The following is an 18,603-nucleotide window of genomic DNA, read 5'->3' as shown; positions in this document are numbered from 1 at the left end:
CATCTTTGTCAAACTCAACTATGTAAACAGTGAGCCTCCTGCCTGTATCAAGCTTATTAGTCTTATCTGTCTCTTTGATATTTCTGTCAGTTGACACAAACGTATTTTTCTGAGACAGCAAGCAATGTGTACAACATTCAAGGTAAATCCTACAAGCCACCCTTGCATTGCCATGAGCAGTGCCACAGGCCATGTCACTTAGCTCATTCCACAAAAACTATATTCTATGTTGCTGCTCCACAACATTCAGTCACTCACTCACATTGGTACCTACCCTAGTCGGGTCACTGTATCTACTGAATATGACGAAAGGGTACCAAAAACCAATGTTCTGCATCACAAATCAGTTCCCCCTAGTGATAGTGAGAAGTGTGCAGTTTGTTTATATCTGAAAAACACAAGTTTCAGACTCAAAGACTGCCACACAGCCAGAGTTTACAATGATGCATGTAGTGACATAAATATGAAACTGCGCCCCCTTGTTCCTATTCTCAAATTTCTTTATTTGATGCTGCCTTTCTGCCCTATGCTTTTGGGCAAATTGCTTTTCCACATCCTGTATGTATCTCTAGGCAGTGGCACACCATACACTATGAATAGCTTTCTCATTCTCATAGGGAGTTGGCGTCAATGAAGCACTAAACACTGCAGGAAATTGGTTGTCGTATGGTGTCACAGTGGACAGCCAAAGGCAATGTAGCTGTTGTCCTCCTCTGTGCCACAGTCATGTAAGGGTGAGCCAATCTGGTGTAGCCAATACAGATACAGTCAGAACTGTCCATAGTTATAGTGAAGGTGGAACATGGTGACCAGAAACTTTGTGGTACATACCAAGGGAGTACCTGTCATGCAGGGATGGACTGTAATAGTGTTGCATAATGATATCCCCTTGACTGACACAGTAGGTTGTAGTCATGTAAAAGCCTTTGCATATGAAAATAGGGTGCATGTATTAGAAGAATGCTATATGCAAATAGGTAGCTAATATTGGATGCAACAACTTTAAAACATTGGAGCTTTACATTTTCCGGTGAATTCAAATCTACATTACTGCCTACGAATAACTATTATTGCCAAAATTTCTTATTTTTTATCCCAACTGAATTATTTAAAGATTTTTACTGAATGACAGACCATCGTACAAGTATGTACACTGCTTTGCAAACCTTAAGCCTCAGGACTGGCTCTCATTGGACACTTTTAACAGGCATTTCAACTTCACAGACAGTGACATTAGACAATAAGTGTGTAATCAGCACTGTTCAGGAAAGGTTAATAACATTTAGGATATGGTGCACTAGTTTTTACTAACTAGTGAAGTGCTGCTTACACTAAAAGATATTCACTTTGAAATAAAACATTCAATGAAGTCAATATCACTCAAATGACATTTATTGTTTGGAAATGGGGCAGAAGAATTGCATTAATTCCATATTACTAGACCATGTTACCTTTAGGAATCAGAGACAAAGTAAGTCAGACTCTAACTGGCATCATCTGTCAGTTTTTCTTATATGCAGTGGACATCTGAAGTAAACAACCCAGTTGAACGTAAATGCAGCAGCTAGTGTCTTGGTGGAGATATAATCTACAGGAATGGCTTTTGGCCAGCATGTGAACCAATCAACAATGGTTAGCAAATATTGTTGACCTTCTGATGGTGGTAACAGTCCCACGTCACTATGTATGTGGAAAAAACACTTGGTCATATCTGGGAATTTACCTACTGGCACTTGAACATGACATGAAACTTTGCTGCATTGACATTTATGCTCGTGTGAGACCACTGACAGCTTATTCTTTTGTATCCCATGCCACACGTAATGATTACATATGAGCTTTGTCATCACCGTTACTCTGGAATGATGTAAATACTTGTGTGCACAATTCCGTGGGAACAAAAGGGTGAGTTTTTCCATTAAAGATGTCACAACGCACCTTAATGTTCACCTCTGGCATGTCAGTGAGGATGAGCTGCAGGCTTGCGGTAATATCGTTTAAGCAGTTTTGGAGTTATTGGTCAGACTGGTGTGCTTGAGACAGGTGTGCAAGATCTATTGTCTCTGTGATGGTGTTGACACACGATAAAAAGTCCACCACTGCATTTTTCAATACTGAAATATGTTTACCGTCAGTGGAAAATTGAGCAATAAATTCCAGCTGATTAAACTGATTCGGAGAGCATTTGTTGTTCTGGCAGAAGGTGAAAGTCAGATGTTTGTAGTCAGTGTAGATTGTGAATACTCTTGCCTCCAACTGCATATAGAAATATTTCACGGATGTGCAGAATGCCAACAGCTCTCAGTCATATGCACTCCATTGTTTCTGAGCTGCAAACAATTTCCGAGAGAAAAAAGCAAAGGGCTGCCAGGCCTCTTTAACATACTGTTGTAATGCTGTGCCAATGGCCAGCCAGCTAGCATCGACTACTAGAGCAAGGCATGCATCCAAAACAGGATGAGTGAGAAGCACAGCCTCAGCCACGCTCTTATTCGCAGCCTCAAAGGCATCTGTCATTGACTGCAACCACTGCACAGGCATCCTGCCTTTTGTTTTTGGACCAGCCAGATCTGATGTAAGTGGTTTTTGAAGTTCTGCCACATGTGGCAGATGGCAGCAGTAGAAACTGAGCACTCCAAAAAACCTGCATAATGGTGGTTGGTTGCTATTCGCTATCAACAGTTTATTTTGCATAACAGTCATGGTCTCCAACCATGTCTATCTATGACAAAAATGCATAATATCAAAAGACATCATAACACCTGTCTTTGGAATGCCTTTTTCAGCAACCCGGATTTGTGTGCATGCTTCGGCACTATCTAACATGCTAAATACCTGTTTCCCTCACAACGCATGAGTATAATCTCATAGCAGAGGCACTGAATAAGTCTGAGATCATTCTCACATTTAAAGCATGCTAGTTGCTGCATGGCCATCAAGCACTGTCCTTTTTTGAGAGTAAATGCAAAGATGGGGACCAGAGCCTTTTAGATGAATGGATAATAACCTTATTTAGAATAGTGTCAAACTCTGACTTAGTGACTGCATACAAATCAGAAGCTAATTGTCTGGGCATGCATGAAATCAGAGGATGTGCCAAAACTGGTTAAACAGCATGGCATACCCCATTTCTTGTTGCCACAGTCACCTTGGCATCAAATGTAGCAGCTTGATGCCAGAACCCAGTGATGGTGTCTAGTAGCTGAGGCTTGGCGACATTGGAAATCAGGTGTTGGCGTTGGTGTGGAGGTAAGTTCCTATGGGACCAAACTGTTGAGGTCATCAGTCCTAACTTATGCTAAGGACAACACACACACCCACGCCCAAGGGAGGACTCACCCCTCTGTCGGGGGGAGCTGCACAAACCGTGGCGAGTTGCCCCAGACTGCACAGCTACCCTGCGCGGCCAATCAGGTGATAATGAAAGGCTCCATCATATCTGCAATTACAAAGTCAGTCCCTGGTCCAGTTCCAAGAGCTGCATGCAGTACATGCTATAGCAGAGCTGTTAGTGACCGACAGTTGAAACATGGTGGCTGGATGGTACTTGTGTGGTGGCAGAAAGCTTAGATCAGATCCTGTATCTATCTAAAAATTTTGTCCAACTTGAGATCCATTATGAATAGGCATGCAGAAGGATAACCTTGTGCCTCTCCCTCTGCCTGACATTTATATCTGATGTACATGGGTGGCAGGTTACATTTGTGTGCCTGGTATCCAAATCACTGTTGATACCAACATATGCTCACTGACTGGGAGTTGCCGAGTGACTCTGTGACCTTCGTTGGGACTATCTTCCAATGTTCTGACTGGCTAGAAGCTCAGTCATCTGTTTACTGTTGGTGTTGACCTTGCTCAAGAGGTTGTCATTCAGCTGTTTGTTCAGTGCCTCGACTTCATTCAGTAGACTGTTGTTTCAAGTCTAGCCACCACTGAAGTGCTGCCACATGCCATTTCCAGGTCATAATAGAAGGTAGACACAGTTGCATCTTGAATACGATCAGCCAGATTAAGCTGCAGCATCAAACGGCCTATCTGTTTGTGATGTGATGATAGCTTTCACCTGACAATTTACTGCTCCACAAGGTATTAAGTAGTGTGTCTGGAGCTATGCGTGCATCAACTTTACTCCTCAAGTGATGGAGGTATTGTGACAGTTTCCTTTCCCCAATATCCTCTTACATTAGTACTTGTTGCATTCTCTCTTCTTGTGATGTCAGTACTCACTGTCCTAATGCCGTCTTGCATTTCAAGTGTGTTTCAAAGTTGGGTGGTTAAGTTATAATGTCTTGTATTTCAGCAGCATATTGATGATCCAACTGAATAACTACTAAAGCAAACTTGACAGAATCAGATGCCACACTCTTAATGTTTTGACAACTTTAAATGTGAGTGTGGGTCTGGGTAACACTGATTTATTTCCCCAAACCACATTCCACTTCTTTACAAGATGACTTACAAGGGGTTTGCAGCCACTCTTCTTTACTGGATAGCTGGCTGCTGGAAACACTCTTGATTTCTTCTCCATCGAATAACGCTAGGTACAGAAACTTTCAAGCCTCTTTCTACTAGTGAAATAAGTAGCCATACAAACTTTACGTTTCGTCAGTCAATGGTGTATTTGACTTTCAAGCACAATAAAAATTCCCACTTTCAACATAATATGTAACTTAAGTAAGTCTGTTGTAAAGTTGTATGTTATAAACAAATTGATTTAATTCTAAAGAAAGTCTGCTTAGACACCATGACTTGCAGAAAAGGAGATTGAAAAAAACGTCTTGCCTCTAACAAGGCTGAGTCAAGAGTCTATATGAGTACTCTTTCAACTGTTCTTGTTTCACATAACAAAAGTCAGTGACACAATAAGCACAAAGCTGCATATAGATTCCATGGTTCTTCCATACACACTCACTACCACATCTATTGATTGCCCGACAGGTACTTGTCGGTGCCGTTTGACCGCCGCATCTACTTTCTTCCCCGCCACTGGTATTAAACCCGCACACACAAACATGTGATGCGCAGTAGGTAGGATTTTACCATCCCACACTCTTATCTAGAATATCACGTGTTTGAGATGGTATAAGGCTGAATGGTTCTAGAATTTACACAGAAAATCTCGAATCAGTACAACATTGGCACACAGGAAGCTTGCCTCAAGCAGTGCAACCCATGACATGGTGTTGTGGGGCCAGAAAAGTGTTTGCCACATTGCCAGTCTTGAGACTGTAGGTGCACCTTCCTCTGCCATGCTTCTGTTATTGAATTCAATGTTCTTGAATCTTGTAAATCATATTCTTGACCACAAATCATGTTGAGGTCACCACTGTCACAAGTTATGCTGAGCACGAGTCTTGTGATTACAGCAATCACAAGGAACCTGAAAATAGAATTAATGTGACTGGAGGAAACAATTCACTTACCAAGCTACGATCAAGAGTCTCAGAAAATAGACAACAACAGAATAATGATAAGTGTAATAGTCGAAAACTTAGAACATCTGTGTGCTGCAGCAAGGAGTAACCACATGTCAGCACTCATAGAGGCCAGCATGCGAACTCAGTTGACATGTCATAATTGGTCAGCTGATCACGCGATGGCAGCTTCACGAGTGCCTGTCACCACAAGTTGCATTAATTCCATATTAATAGGTTATATTACATTTAGAAATCACAGATGAAGTTACCTGAAATCTGAAGATGACGTCTGCAGCTGAAGACTTGTCACACTTTCACAGAGACATGTAATTGTCAATATACACAATCTCAAATGGCAGACAATTTATTCCTTACTTCATGAGAGCAAGATTGCAATGAAACTATTGATGCAAGGCTAAGCCAAGCAAGACTGCATATCAGAATTCCAGGGTTCATTATAATATTTTGATGCTGGCACCAACACTGAGCATCTGCAAAACAGTGTCAGGCACTGGAATTCATAGGAACTGAAACTAGGCCAGTAGACATCATTCCCAGGCCAACAGTATGCTATCACACAATTGCAATGGACTGTCTGTGTTTAAGCTGTGCTTATAAGTTTTCTTAGTGTGATTGATTAATGATGTGCTTTAGGTTGTTCAGCTGACTAGTTGTTTTCATTTAGTGCACAATATTTCAGTCATCATCAGGTGGTGCAAATTATGTTCTCTGGTTGGAGTCCTGGCAGAAAGTACACATAACAACACAGCTCATAACACCTGAAGAAGACTATAGGATCTCTGTTTTTGTCTTCTGCCTTCAATGTCGCAAAGGTCTTACTGATATACATATAAATATGAAGTAGATTTTACCACCTATGATAAACCAGGGCAAATATTTGGAATATTTTCTATACATTCTTTTGCCTCCCTCTTTTTGAAGATGGAGACTATGCTCGAGAAGTTACTTCTAGTTCATCACTGAGAGCAGGAAGATGCCTTTTGTAACCTACTCCATCAATATCTGATATTTGTCATTATATGTATCATAGCTAATATAAATGTAATTTGCTTTATTTATTAATAAGGTGTCTAAAGAACTGTACTAGAGTGCATACTCTAAACATTACTCTGCTTAAAGGACAAAAATATGCTAAAGGCAGTTTAAACATCAGTTTTGTGTCTTCTGTATGTTACTAATGAGGACATTTCTTAAATGTTCCCAAAACCATAGCCACCAAGGATTAAAGCATTAATATTATATTTATAGTATTCCCTGTCCCAAATAGCACGCCAAATGGCACATGATTATGTAACATTATATTGGACACAAGCAGTTATAAATAGACAAAAGGCATCAGCAAAACCAAAGAATATGATAATTCAAGTTTTCAAATTATTATTTTTAAAAGAATACTTATGAGATGACTGGGCTGGTCCTCAACGTATTGTGTACGTAATAGAATCAACAACTTGGACCATCTCCAGGCGCACCATTAATGCATTTGTGCTGTTTGAGGAAACAGTAATTTAACAATGTTGTGACACGTTAGGGACAGAAACCCATTGTTAACAACAAAAGTATTGCCATCTCCATTGAAGCACTTACCCGATTTTGTTGTTGGTCTACTTCAGTGAAGCTGCTGGCATTATCTGCTATTGTCTATTAACAAGTAACTCGACTCATTCCATATCCCTGAAGGCCCTCATTCATGTTAATTATTGAACATAATGTGTGTCAATGAACCAATCAAACAACTGAAACAGTCAAGCTAATTGCAGCATCTTTTTAATTATCAAGGAGGGGTTTTTCCTGTAAAGATTTCTTGTGATGTATGAGGAGAAACATCTCATACCGGAAGTGATGCTTAATCCATTCAGTTTCAGACATGCAGCTGTGCGAATTCCATCTCTTCCACCAATATTTTGGGCATGTATCTACCAGCCAGCCTTGGAATGTGAGGCTGCATGCCTCAAATTTAATGCATTGTTCATTACATTGCGAAAAGCGAAAAATGCATAAAAAATGTTTGCTATGTTGAGTCAGAATTCCAGCAGACCTGTGGTTTGTTTCTGAAACATCACTAGTTTCTCCTGTCACTCTCAATAGACTGAAGTATTACTTGAGACTTATACAGCACTGCTAATGGCTCCTTTCCCCATACGAGTACAATTTAGGTATTTGGTTTTTTACTTATTTTAAGGAAAAAAATCTGTTAATGATATGTTTCTATGAACATCTGTATAAGGCCCCTGTTATAATACGTTGTAAATATTTCATGTAATCCCATTTTAATTGTGCAAAAAGGTCAATAATGGCTAAAACCACGGGCTCACAATGAAAAATTTTATTAATTGGGTGCACATTACTTCTAAATGTGATTTCTCTCTTTGTGCACTCCGTAACATGTAAAACAAAGGGTTATATTAATATTATAAATATTTATTTACACACCAGTAAACATGTTACACATTTCTCTCATGGACACTATAAAAAAGAAATTAAGGATTATAAAACATTACAGTGGAAAACCTGGATGGAATAATTACAGTCCTCTAAGGAACAGGACACCCCTAATCATGCTGATGAAGTCTTGAGCATCAATGTGGCTGCAAAGAACAATTGGAATTTCTAGTACTTTTAAAATAATAATTTTTCTGACTTTTGGCTACAATTTCACAAGATAAGGGGTGACCATTTGTTCCCACATTTGTGGTTATAAAATATTCTACAGTGTGTAAGGCACAATGTTACAGAGCATTGGAAGGATAAGACCATATGAAAAAATTGTTGTATTATTTCTCCTGAGAGCTGGGTGGCCAGATGCCAAATTGATTACTATATATATAAATTTATTTATATCTCCCCAGAAACAGGCACTATTTGAAACCTACAGTGCAGTAATTTATAAAAAGTAAAACATTTGCCTATTGTTTTGTATAAAATTATATCAAAAATTACAATGTGAAACTCTTATGCGTTTGGGTATATTGCACTTTATGACTGACTAATTATTTACATATCTGAAACTGTTATCAACAGGCTTCTGGTAATGTTCCAGTAAAGAATTGTAACTTCACTGAAAGTTTATCATTCTGTGTTTTGGTTAAACCAGCAAAAATTATTGTGAGGTTTCTGAAATGTATTCAATTATCACAGTATCCTGCATGCATTTCTCAGTACATTCTTCTTTTTATGATTCTTCTGTTTTCCTGGCCGAAGAACAATGGTCCCATTACTGTGACTGGACTTCCCATTTTGAGAATTTGGACTGAAGGCACCTGGAAAAACCAGAAGTATGAATGCAAATCAAATAACTGCCACAGGTTTCTAATAAGGTAATAACAGATAGTAAAAGTAACTTATAGAATTAAAGCAAGTTATGAAATTGATCAAAAATAGAGTTCCTGATGCATTATTTTATTGATGTTCAGTTATGTCAGTTCTTTCTCTTGTAGTACTTTTGTAATCACTTGTGACAACATTTAAGATAATTAGCCAGACATCACACCAATTACATCTCCATTCCTGACAGATGTAGCATATGTTGTTGTTTCACTGTTCTGAAATGAAATTACTAGAATAGAAAAACTGAACTGCTGCCTACTGTATGAAAAAGAGAAGTGATAAAGTGAGAAAAATGATTGAAAGATGAGAAAGACATGAGTTGTGAAAAGGTAGATCAGAATATGGAAGGATGACTAGATCAGAGTATCTATTGGATGGGCTTAAGAATCCTGTGCATGTGGAAATGAGGTTTTGTTGTCAAAGTGTTCTGCAACAGTCTTTTATCAATGCCAATCAAAATATTAACTTGTGCTGTATGAGAATTTTCCAAGTATCTTGGACAAGCAATTAAAACAATAAGCTTTTCTATAATGAAAGTCAAGACATTGGAGCACAAATTGTCTATACATGTTGTCAGTAAGGAAACAGGAGACACTTCAGAAAAGTTTTGCAGATTTATTAGATCAAATGAACTGAAACATGAGATAATTTTCCTCATGTGGAGCAGAACATTCACATATTTGTTAAAGGGCGTTTTGAAGTTTTCTGCCTTGGTTGCTTTACAAAAACATTCAATTTCTTATATCTTGCATGATTAGACCATTTTAGTCTTACAGGCCATTTTCAAGTGCAGTCTACAGAGAGACAGATCAACGTGGTGTCTCCTTGATCTTTTTCTATGCAGACTGCATTTTAAAATGGCCTGTAAGGTTAAAATTGGCCAGTCATGCAAGGTATGTTGCTTATGAACTGTGAGAGTTCTGTTTCAGGCACTTCACATGTCTGTTTAAAAGGGAGCACTACAGTTAATCTCAGATACATGCAAAGGTAGTTTAAAGGTATCTGCAACAACAGAAAACTTTTCAAAATATGAATTAATAAATATGTGAAGGTACTTTCATGAAGTGCTATAGTTAATCTAAATTATTCTTGATTCACATGATCAAACAAGGTTTGTATTTGAGTAGGCAGCAGTGTAGAGCTCATTTTCACCTTAGGGGATGGAAAAGAACTGATGCTGTATTTTGTGGTGGTAAGGGTGCAAAAGTGGGAAAGGGAACGTAATTATGAACAAAAGTGCAATTTACAACAGGTAAAATGAAAAAACTAGGAGATCAGAGACTGATGCTGTTCAAATTTTTATGTTGTTTGAATATATACTACAAGACACAAAGACAATGGAAGTAGCCAGACATGATTGCTGTTTTTTGGTTTAATAAAGGTAATATAAATATTTAAAACCATTCAACAGGCAAAAATTGTGCAATGTAAGGTTATACAGCCATGGAACAGTAACTACGGTCTATGAGAAACCTTAAAGAAATGTATGTGTCACTACTAAACATTCAGAATACAAACAACAGATGAACTTGTGGCAGGCAACGCATTTTTGTTTGGACTTTTGATAACACTCTTTGGTAATATTTTTATAAATATCAGTTTACTTGGGAGCTCAGCAGTACTTTGCAACTGCTAAATGTGTATGGTAACTGGATGTATGTAATAATCTCATCTTGCTCTTCCCCAAGTCCATCTCCTCCTCCTACTCACTCTCTCAGTCCCCCCCCCCCCCTCCCTCTCTCTCTCACTCTCATTCTCTCCATCTCCTTCTTCCCACTCTCTGTGTCCATTTCCTCCTCCCCCCCTCCCCCCACCACCATCCTTCTCTGTTCATCTTCTCCTCCCTCTCTCTCTGACCTTCGGACTTGTATATTGGTATTGCAAAATACGATTTCGTAGTAGTATTCTAATCATAAGCTGATAAGCCATAAAATAAAACTTTTCTGTGTTCTCTGCAAACAGATTGCGAGGGAGAAAAAAAAACAGCACTTTGTTGTGTATATAATCAGAAAGTATATGTACAGGAGAACAATTTTTCTAATAGTTTAAATGCTCTACTATCATTGTTAAAACCGATTGTGAGAAAGCAGCAAAACTGCACTTATTCACAGGAGAGCAAAGCACAGCACTTCCTTTCTCACAAACAGTTTTAACAGAAAACCTGTACTTTGCAGTATGAAAAAAATTGTATAGCCTTTGTCCATATGGATGTTTATTAGAGTATCCTGTGAAAATCTGAAGTAAATCTGTCACCTATCAAATACTTTGACATTTTGTTAACATTTCCTCTTTCTACATGTACCAATATATTACTAGTGAACATAACAATGCTTCACAATTGCTAACTATGTGTGGGAATTCAATATACATCTTAATCTCTTTCTCACCCCTTCTCTTTGTCGATTTGCTTCCCCCTTCCACCCACCTCCCCTTTCTCGTCTCTTCTTGCTCGTCCTCTCTCTGTCTGTCAACTCCTGCTCCCTCTCTCTTTACATCTCCTCCTTCCCTGTCTCTACACTTGTCATCCTCCTGCACCTCTCTGTCTATCCATTTCCCATATCCCCCCCCCCCCCCCCCCTGCCCTCTACATCTATTTCCTCCCCCTTTCTCCTCCCTGTCCTTGATTGAGGATTGAAGTCATTTAAAATGAAGGGGTAAATCAGGAGGAATCACTGGTATATGGGGTGTGAGAAACCTCTCCTGCTGCTGGATCTTTAAGGATAGCAGCTCCAATGACAGTTTTTTGGCATAGTTTTAATCTGCAAATGGATAAAATTACAAATTTTTTGATGATTCAGATTCAGTAATAGTACTCTAATCATAAGCCAATCAGCCATAAATACAACTTTCATTTTTCTGTGAAAACAAACTGTGAGGAAGAAAACAAAACAGCAAATAGTTGTGTATACAGTTTTTGTTTAAAATTGTATACAGGATGGTTATAATTAAACTCTCACTCCGTGAGAGGGATCAAATGACAAAAAACTGACTGTAGGACACTGGAACTTTGTGAAAAAAATTGTAAGAACATGTGAAAGAGAAATAATGAGTACACCATTGAAAGAAACGCATTATAATTCCCACATGAGAGTGTACCATTTGTTATTATGCACCACATTTATATTTCATGTTAAAGAAGTAGTGCAGGACAGTTTGGAATAATGCTAGAGATTGCTCTACTACTGCCTGAAACAATGGTGGACCATAGAATGTTTGACTGTCATGACACATTTTGTGCAGGGTGGTTGAAGGTCGCACACTGCTTCCACCATTTTTAGCCATGGCAATAGTTACTCCTTCAACAATTTGTAACTTGCATTAGATGTCAGTACTGGTTCAGTGACAAAGGCTGAAACACAAGCATCTGTGTGTGCTACAGTTGCAGTCTGTCAACACACTTCTGGACAAAGTGAGCAGGTCTTTATTCTTAAAGCTGCTTTATCAAAACTGCAGCAATAGTGCTGCTGATCTTAGTGGGTACGGATGCACTAAAAGAATATGGAGAGGTCTTCTTTCTGCACCAGAATTGATGGACATAATTCAAAAGTTTGAATTAACTGGTGATTTGAAAATTACACCTGTGGAAGAGACTAAAGGCCAAATGTGCTTCACGTCATTTAAGAAGTTACTGTAATGGCAACTTCAGAACCACTGATGGGCATATTTCTGGAATTCTCATTCACAATTATCTATAATGAAGTATGGCCAAAAAGAAGTTGCACAAATATTCAGTCAGATCTTGATAAGATTTTTAAGTGGTGCAAAGATTGGCAACTTTCTTTAGATGTTCAGAAATGTAAAGTTGTGCACTTTACAAAATTAAAAAATGTAGTGGGCTGTGACTGTAATACCAGTGAGTCACAACTGGAATCTGTAAACTCATACAAATACCTCTGGGGATATGAAATTGAACATGACATTGACATGACATGACATGAAACTGAACAATCACATAGGCTTAGATGCGAGTAAAGCAGGTAGCAGACTTCAGTTTATTGATAGAATACTAGGTAAATGCAATTTGTCTACAAAGGAGATTGCTTAAGAATCAGTCACGTAACCCATTCTAGAATACTACTCAAGTGTTTGGGACTTTTACCAGATAGGACTAACAGGGGTTGTTGAACATACACAGAGAAGAGCAGTATGAATGGTCACAGATTTGTTTACCTGAAGGAGAGTGTCACAGAGGTGTTGAAAGAAATGAACTGGCAAATTCTAACAGACAGGCAGAAACTATCCCGAGAAAGTCTACTAATGAAGTTTCAGGAACCAATTTTGAATGATGACTCCAAAAATATTCTACAACCCTCACATATTACTCCCATATGGATCATTAAGACAAGACCACATTAATCACAGCATGCACTGTGGTATTTAAACAGTTATTTTTTCTGTACTTTACGTGAATTGAATGGGAAAATACCCTAATAAACTACTACAATAGGTGTGCCCTCTGTCATGTTGTTCACAGTGGTTTGTGGATTACAGGTATACCTATATCTTTACAAGGTACAGAAAGTAGTTTATCTTATCCAATGCTGTATAAAAGATGTTTTAATTTGAGAGTGTTGTCTCTGGTTCATGTTGTTCTTGTACTTTGGTTTGACAAACACTGATGTTGAGGCCACTGGCAACCACAATGGTAAGACACTGGACTGACATTCCCATCCAGACAACCAAATTTAAGTTCTCCATTTCCTCTAAATGGATAAAGGCAAATACTGGGATAGTTACTTTGATAAGGATGTGCTGATTTCCATATCCAGTCCAAGGGTAAGCTCTATCCTCGACGTCCTAATTGTCATGGGGATGTTAATGCCCAGTATTCTTCCTGCCATTGGTGACAAACATTCATATAATGATAATGATAGGCTGCTAATTTCAGTCTTTCTGATGTGAGAGCAGGTGTTACAAATTCATCTGTACTGCAGTTTTTTTTAATTTGGTTAGCTTAATTGGTTCAAAGCCTGAACTAATTAACAGCCCTCTGTCAAAATAATACCAAAGTTAAATACTTGGAACGATACTGCAGACCAGCAAGTAATATAAATAAAAACAAAATCTATCAACAGAGAAAAAGACAGCCATTCAGGCAGAGAGAGAGAGAGAGAGAGAGAGAGAGAGAGAGAGAGAGAGAGAGAGAGAGAGAGAGAGAGGGGGGGGGGGGGGGGGGGGGGGGAATAACAATTATGTGGCCATTACTATGACAACTTGAATAGTTCTAATGATGATTGCTTAGCAGCTGAAACTGGTCGGTATTGTTACTAATTTTGCAATCACAACAATTTCAGTAAAAACACTGAGGAGCTAATTAGTGAATGATGATGGCTGTTTTTAATATGAAGTCAATTGTTTAAATGTAGTAGTGAGATTAATTATGTGACAAAGTATCTTCGCTAAAGAGGACAAGACGGGAGACTGACTGATGGTGAGTGGAGGCAGCGGCCCTCCAACAGGGCAGTAGTCCATGTCATCCTGCCGCTGCATCTCTGCCAGGCAGGCTGCTGCCAGATGCCGGAAGACAGCCGCCACATTCACGTCTTCCTTCACTGAGGTCCGCAAGAGTCGGCAGCCCAGGGCTCTCGCAAGGAGTTCTGCTTCCTCCCTGACAAATAATACGTGGTTTAGCTGTATTACATAAAATGTTCAAACCCAGAAAACATATATTTTTATCTAATATCTCTTATTGAAATACATATTATGACTATGAGAAATTTAAATGCCATACAACACTGTCAGTACTTACGGATCAACAACGCTCTGATCAAGGAGGTCAATTTTATTTTGTACAAGCACTGTTGGAATTTCTCCACATTCATCTTCCACCTGCAAAGTGCAAAGAAAATATGCATTAGTGGACACCTGGAGTGTAACTCATTTAAAAAATTACTAGAAAGCTTTCCTGGATCTAAGATCAGCTGAGAAGCCTGAGATGATAACTCTTTATACATGTGACATAATTTGCAGAGAGGGGTGACATGCATCTTCTCAAGAGCTGTATTCTTAAGTGCCAGGCCAAAAAGCAAGCATTTTTTTTTTGGGGGGGGGGGGGGGGGGGTGTTCCTGATGTCAACATGGGCAGTTGTGCAATGGTGCAGAAAGAATCAGCAAGTACACAGCATTGGTGGCGATATAAGGTAAGCTAATGATCTTATTTGTGTGGCCTGGCTTCAGATGTGGTTGTGAATGTGTATATTTGTAATTTAGTGAGTGTGAAAGAAAGATGAAAACATTAAGTTTCAAATACAGGGATGGACAAAAATACCGAAACACCAAAATCACATTACCATGCCTAATATGATGTAGGAAAATTTCTGGTATTCAAAACAGCTTCCAGGCATCTCATAATGGATAAATTCAGGTCATGTATGGTTTTCAGGCAAACCTTGTATCATTCTTCCTGCAGAACAGTGGCAAGCTCAGGTAACAATAATGGAGATATATAGCAATAATGCACTCTTCTCCCCAAAGCAGGCCACAAGGGCTCCATAATATTGAGATATGGTGACTGTGGTGACCAGGGGATATGCCACACTTCAACCTCATGCTCACAAAACCGGCCCTGGATGATGAAAGCTGTGTGAACAGGGGCCCTACTGTCTTGGAACACAGCTCACCACTGGGGAACAAACATTGTACCATGGAATGGATCTCATCAGTGAAAATGGTCACATAATCCCTGGCAGGAATGTGACCTTACAGAGTAACCATCAGGCCCATGAAATATCATGGTATGACTGCCCAAATCATCATCAAACCCACACCACGTTTCATTCTTGAGACATAAACTTTAGCAGAAATTGAGAACAGTGTGACACAAGACTCATCTGACCAAATCACTTCCTTTCATTTTTCCACAGTCCAGGTTTTATGGCTTCAACACCACATTTTCCTTTTATGGGCATTTGCATCACTGATGAGTGGTTTTGGAGCTGCATCTCGTGCTGTAATTCCCTGCTTCTGCAGTTGCCTTGTTTTGGTGCTGCCAGAGTTCACAACTGCAACATTCAGTTATGCAGTAGCTTTTTCAGCTGTCATCCTTTTCTATTTGTGATGGTAGACTTCAATGACCATCTGTCATGATCACTCGACACACATTTATGCCTGTGTTGTGACATAGTATATGATGTTTCTCACTTTCCTTGCATGCGATATAAATTTTTGATACATTGCCTTTTAAAACACCAAACACTGCAGTTACTTTGGCTATAGAAGTACCCACCATACGATCAACAACAATTTAGTCACATTTGAATTCACTTAGCTCTGGCATAATGCACTCACAATTACACAGAACACTGTTCTGAGAATCACTAACACTTGTAACATATGAGGACATTGCATAAGTGCCATTTGTGGCCAAATACAACAGTGCAATCTGAAGGCATGGCTAGCATCTGCATTTATGTTCAAGCATTCATTTCTCATGGAGTTAACACATTTTTTCCCAAACCCTGTGTGTATCAAAGGTCCTTAGATGTTGATAGAAGCATCTTATCTCAAATTTATTTATGGGCTTTTCTTCTGCTCTTGGTCCTGTGGATAACTTGTACCGCTATTTGCTGAAGACTGTCTGAGTTTAGCCCAAGCTGGCAATAATGAATATCACTAGAAGTAGTACAGAGAGCAGAAGCAAGATTAGGATTCAATGTTCTGTCAGTGTACAGATCATTAGAGATAGACCACAAGTTCGGATTGGAAATGATTGGGAATGAAATCAGGTGTGTCATTTTTGAAGGCACCATTTCAGCATTTGTCTTAAGAGATGTATGGAAACTGCAGAAAACCTATGCCTGGATAGCTGGGCTGGGATTTTAACTGCTGTCCATGCTAATGCAAATCCACTGTCTTACCACTAAGCCAACTTCCTTGGTAATTTTATCAGAATTGTAGAAGCTATATTTACAAGGTTTTTGGCAGTAATAGTTTACAGTTATAGTTGATGGCCATAACTTTATCTTCAGAGCCTCTGAAAAAAAGTTTTAGTCGAACAATGCATTTGTTAAATAGCACTCAGTATTGTATTTGTTTGATGGCATTTGAGAACTCCTGAAATTAAAAGTATAATGATACACTATGGTGCGCTTGTTATTTTTGGCAGTGTAACATTTGGTGAAAAGGAGCAAGACAGTACTAAATGTGAAAATGATGCTGCCAACATATTCTTTTCCATATTAACTTATAAAAGAAGTAAACTGCACTGCTGTGGCAATCTGAACCTTCATATTTAGCACATTCTCTCCCTCACCCTCCTATTTAAAAATAAATAAATAAATAAATAAAATATTGTGAAGCAATACAACAACACTGCTCTTATTGAGCAGTCTTAGATCCCGTTAAATTAAAAAAATTCTTCCATTTAGGAAAGGAGTGCAGCTGATTTTTTTTATAGAAAAAGACAATCTTTCTGCCACTGGCTGTGATGTTTTATTTTCCAGTACAGGATTACAATTTTGGCACTTGGGGCATTGTCAAGTGTTTAAAACAGTGTCTTAGCAAGAATGATCTCTGAGAACTGTTCATGCAAAATAACATATTTTACATTCTGACATGGTTGTGCTGACACAAAGGCACCTGTTTGATAGAATTTTTAAAGGTCAAATTATTATGAAACTCAGGCTTTCTTGACAACAGTCTCAAAAGTCTTGATAATAGCCAGATACTTTTGACTTATGATAAGACACTGTTTTAAGAACTTGACAGTAGTATAGGTGCCATAATTGCAATCATGTATTTAAAAAATAAAACATTACAATCAATGGTAGAAAGATTATGACCTTCAATAAAATCATTTTCATTGTGGGCCCCAAGCAGCAGAAGTTATTCGTAACCACACTTGCGTTGATACCTCCTTGCATGAAAGTTATTACCGTAATTGATCAAATAATAAGATTCTCTCTGCTTATTTTATTACCACGATGTAAAAACATTTTTTCAGTATTTTGAACCATTTTGGTGATATTTGTGATTAATAGCTAAAGTGACTTGCCTGGTATACAGGGTGCATAAAATAATGTTGGAAACTTAACAGATTTATTCTTGACATTAAAACATCACAGAAAGTTGATATGAACATGTGTCCAAAAATCATTTGTTAGGGAGATGTGAAAGGAATTCCCTGTAGTGATTCTTGGCTGTGTGATTTACCCTAAACATGCATTTTAACTCATTTTCTTCTTTACAGTTAATCAAGGTATTTGTTTTGTTTTGTCTGGTTGTTATCTGTTCTGTTTTAGAGTAACCTCCTTGACAATGATGTATTCAGTATCTGAAATGATGGATAGCCACTACACGTACACTCTAGCAGGTGGGAATGCAGATGCATCACATCAACTTTATGCTGAATGTTACACTGGGAGGCAGTTACAATGAGCAGCAAGAATGTTTGTATGGCTGCACAGGGTAGCCGCGCGGTCTAGGGCGTCTTGTCACGGTGCACGTGGCTACCCCCGTCGGAGGTTCGAGTCCTCCCTCAGGCATGGCTGTGTGTGTGTTGTATTTAGTGTAAGTTAGTTTAAGTTAGATTAAGTAGTGTGAAAGCTTAGGGACAGATGACCTCAGCAGTTTGGTCCAATAGGATCTTACCACAAATTTCCACATTTGTAATGTTTGTATGATTCCAACAACGTTTATAAAAAAACTTGCTAATTTGAGAAGAGGGTTGCAGATGGTGGGAGACAATATAATGTATGAACACCCAAGCATGAAGAACACATTATTCATTCCCCATCAAGGAGAACCGCGGTAAGGGAGGCATTGATCACATGATGATCTGGAACATTCTGCATGAAAATCATGTCTATCATTGTAACCTTCAATAGGTTCAAGGATTGAA

General features: G+C 38.6%; 1 protein-coding gene across 1 annotated transcript in view; it reads right to left on the bottom strand.

Moving 5' to 3' along the window:
• Nucleotides 1-7,838: 7,838 nt before the first annotated feature.
• Nucleotides 7,839-18,603, bottom strand: part of LOC124798244 (ras-related protein Rab-23) — a 454,150-nt gene continuing 443,385 nt past the window's right edge. Inside the window, exons 5-7 of the mRNA XM_047261561.1 lie at nucleotides 14,515-14,594; nucleotides 14,192-14,373; nucleotides 7,839-8,698 (exon numbers count right to left, since the gene is read on the bottom strand). Of these exons, the coding sequence (XP_047117517.1) occupies nucleotides 8,571-8,698; nucleotides 14,192-14,373; nucleotides 14,515-14,594 (390 nt within the window). The 3' untranslated portion in view covers nucleotides 7,839-8,570. The remainder of the gene's footprint in view (nucleotides 8,699-14,191; nucleotides 14,374-14,514; nucleotides 14,595-18,603) is intronic.

Source organism: Schistocerca piceifrons, chromosome 5, assembly GCF_021461385.2.
Source record: "Schistocerca piceifrons isolate TAMUIC-IGC-003096 chromosome 5, iqSchPice1.1, whole genome shotgun sequence".
Taxonomy (NCBI): Eukaryota; Metazoa; Arthropoda; class Insecta; order Orthoptera; family Acrididae; genus Schistocerca; species Schistocerca piceifrons.
This window is presented reverse-complemented; position numbering and strand designations above follow the sequence as displayed.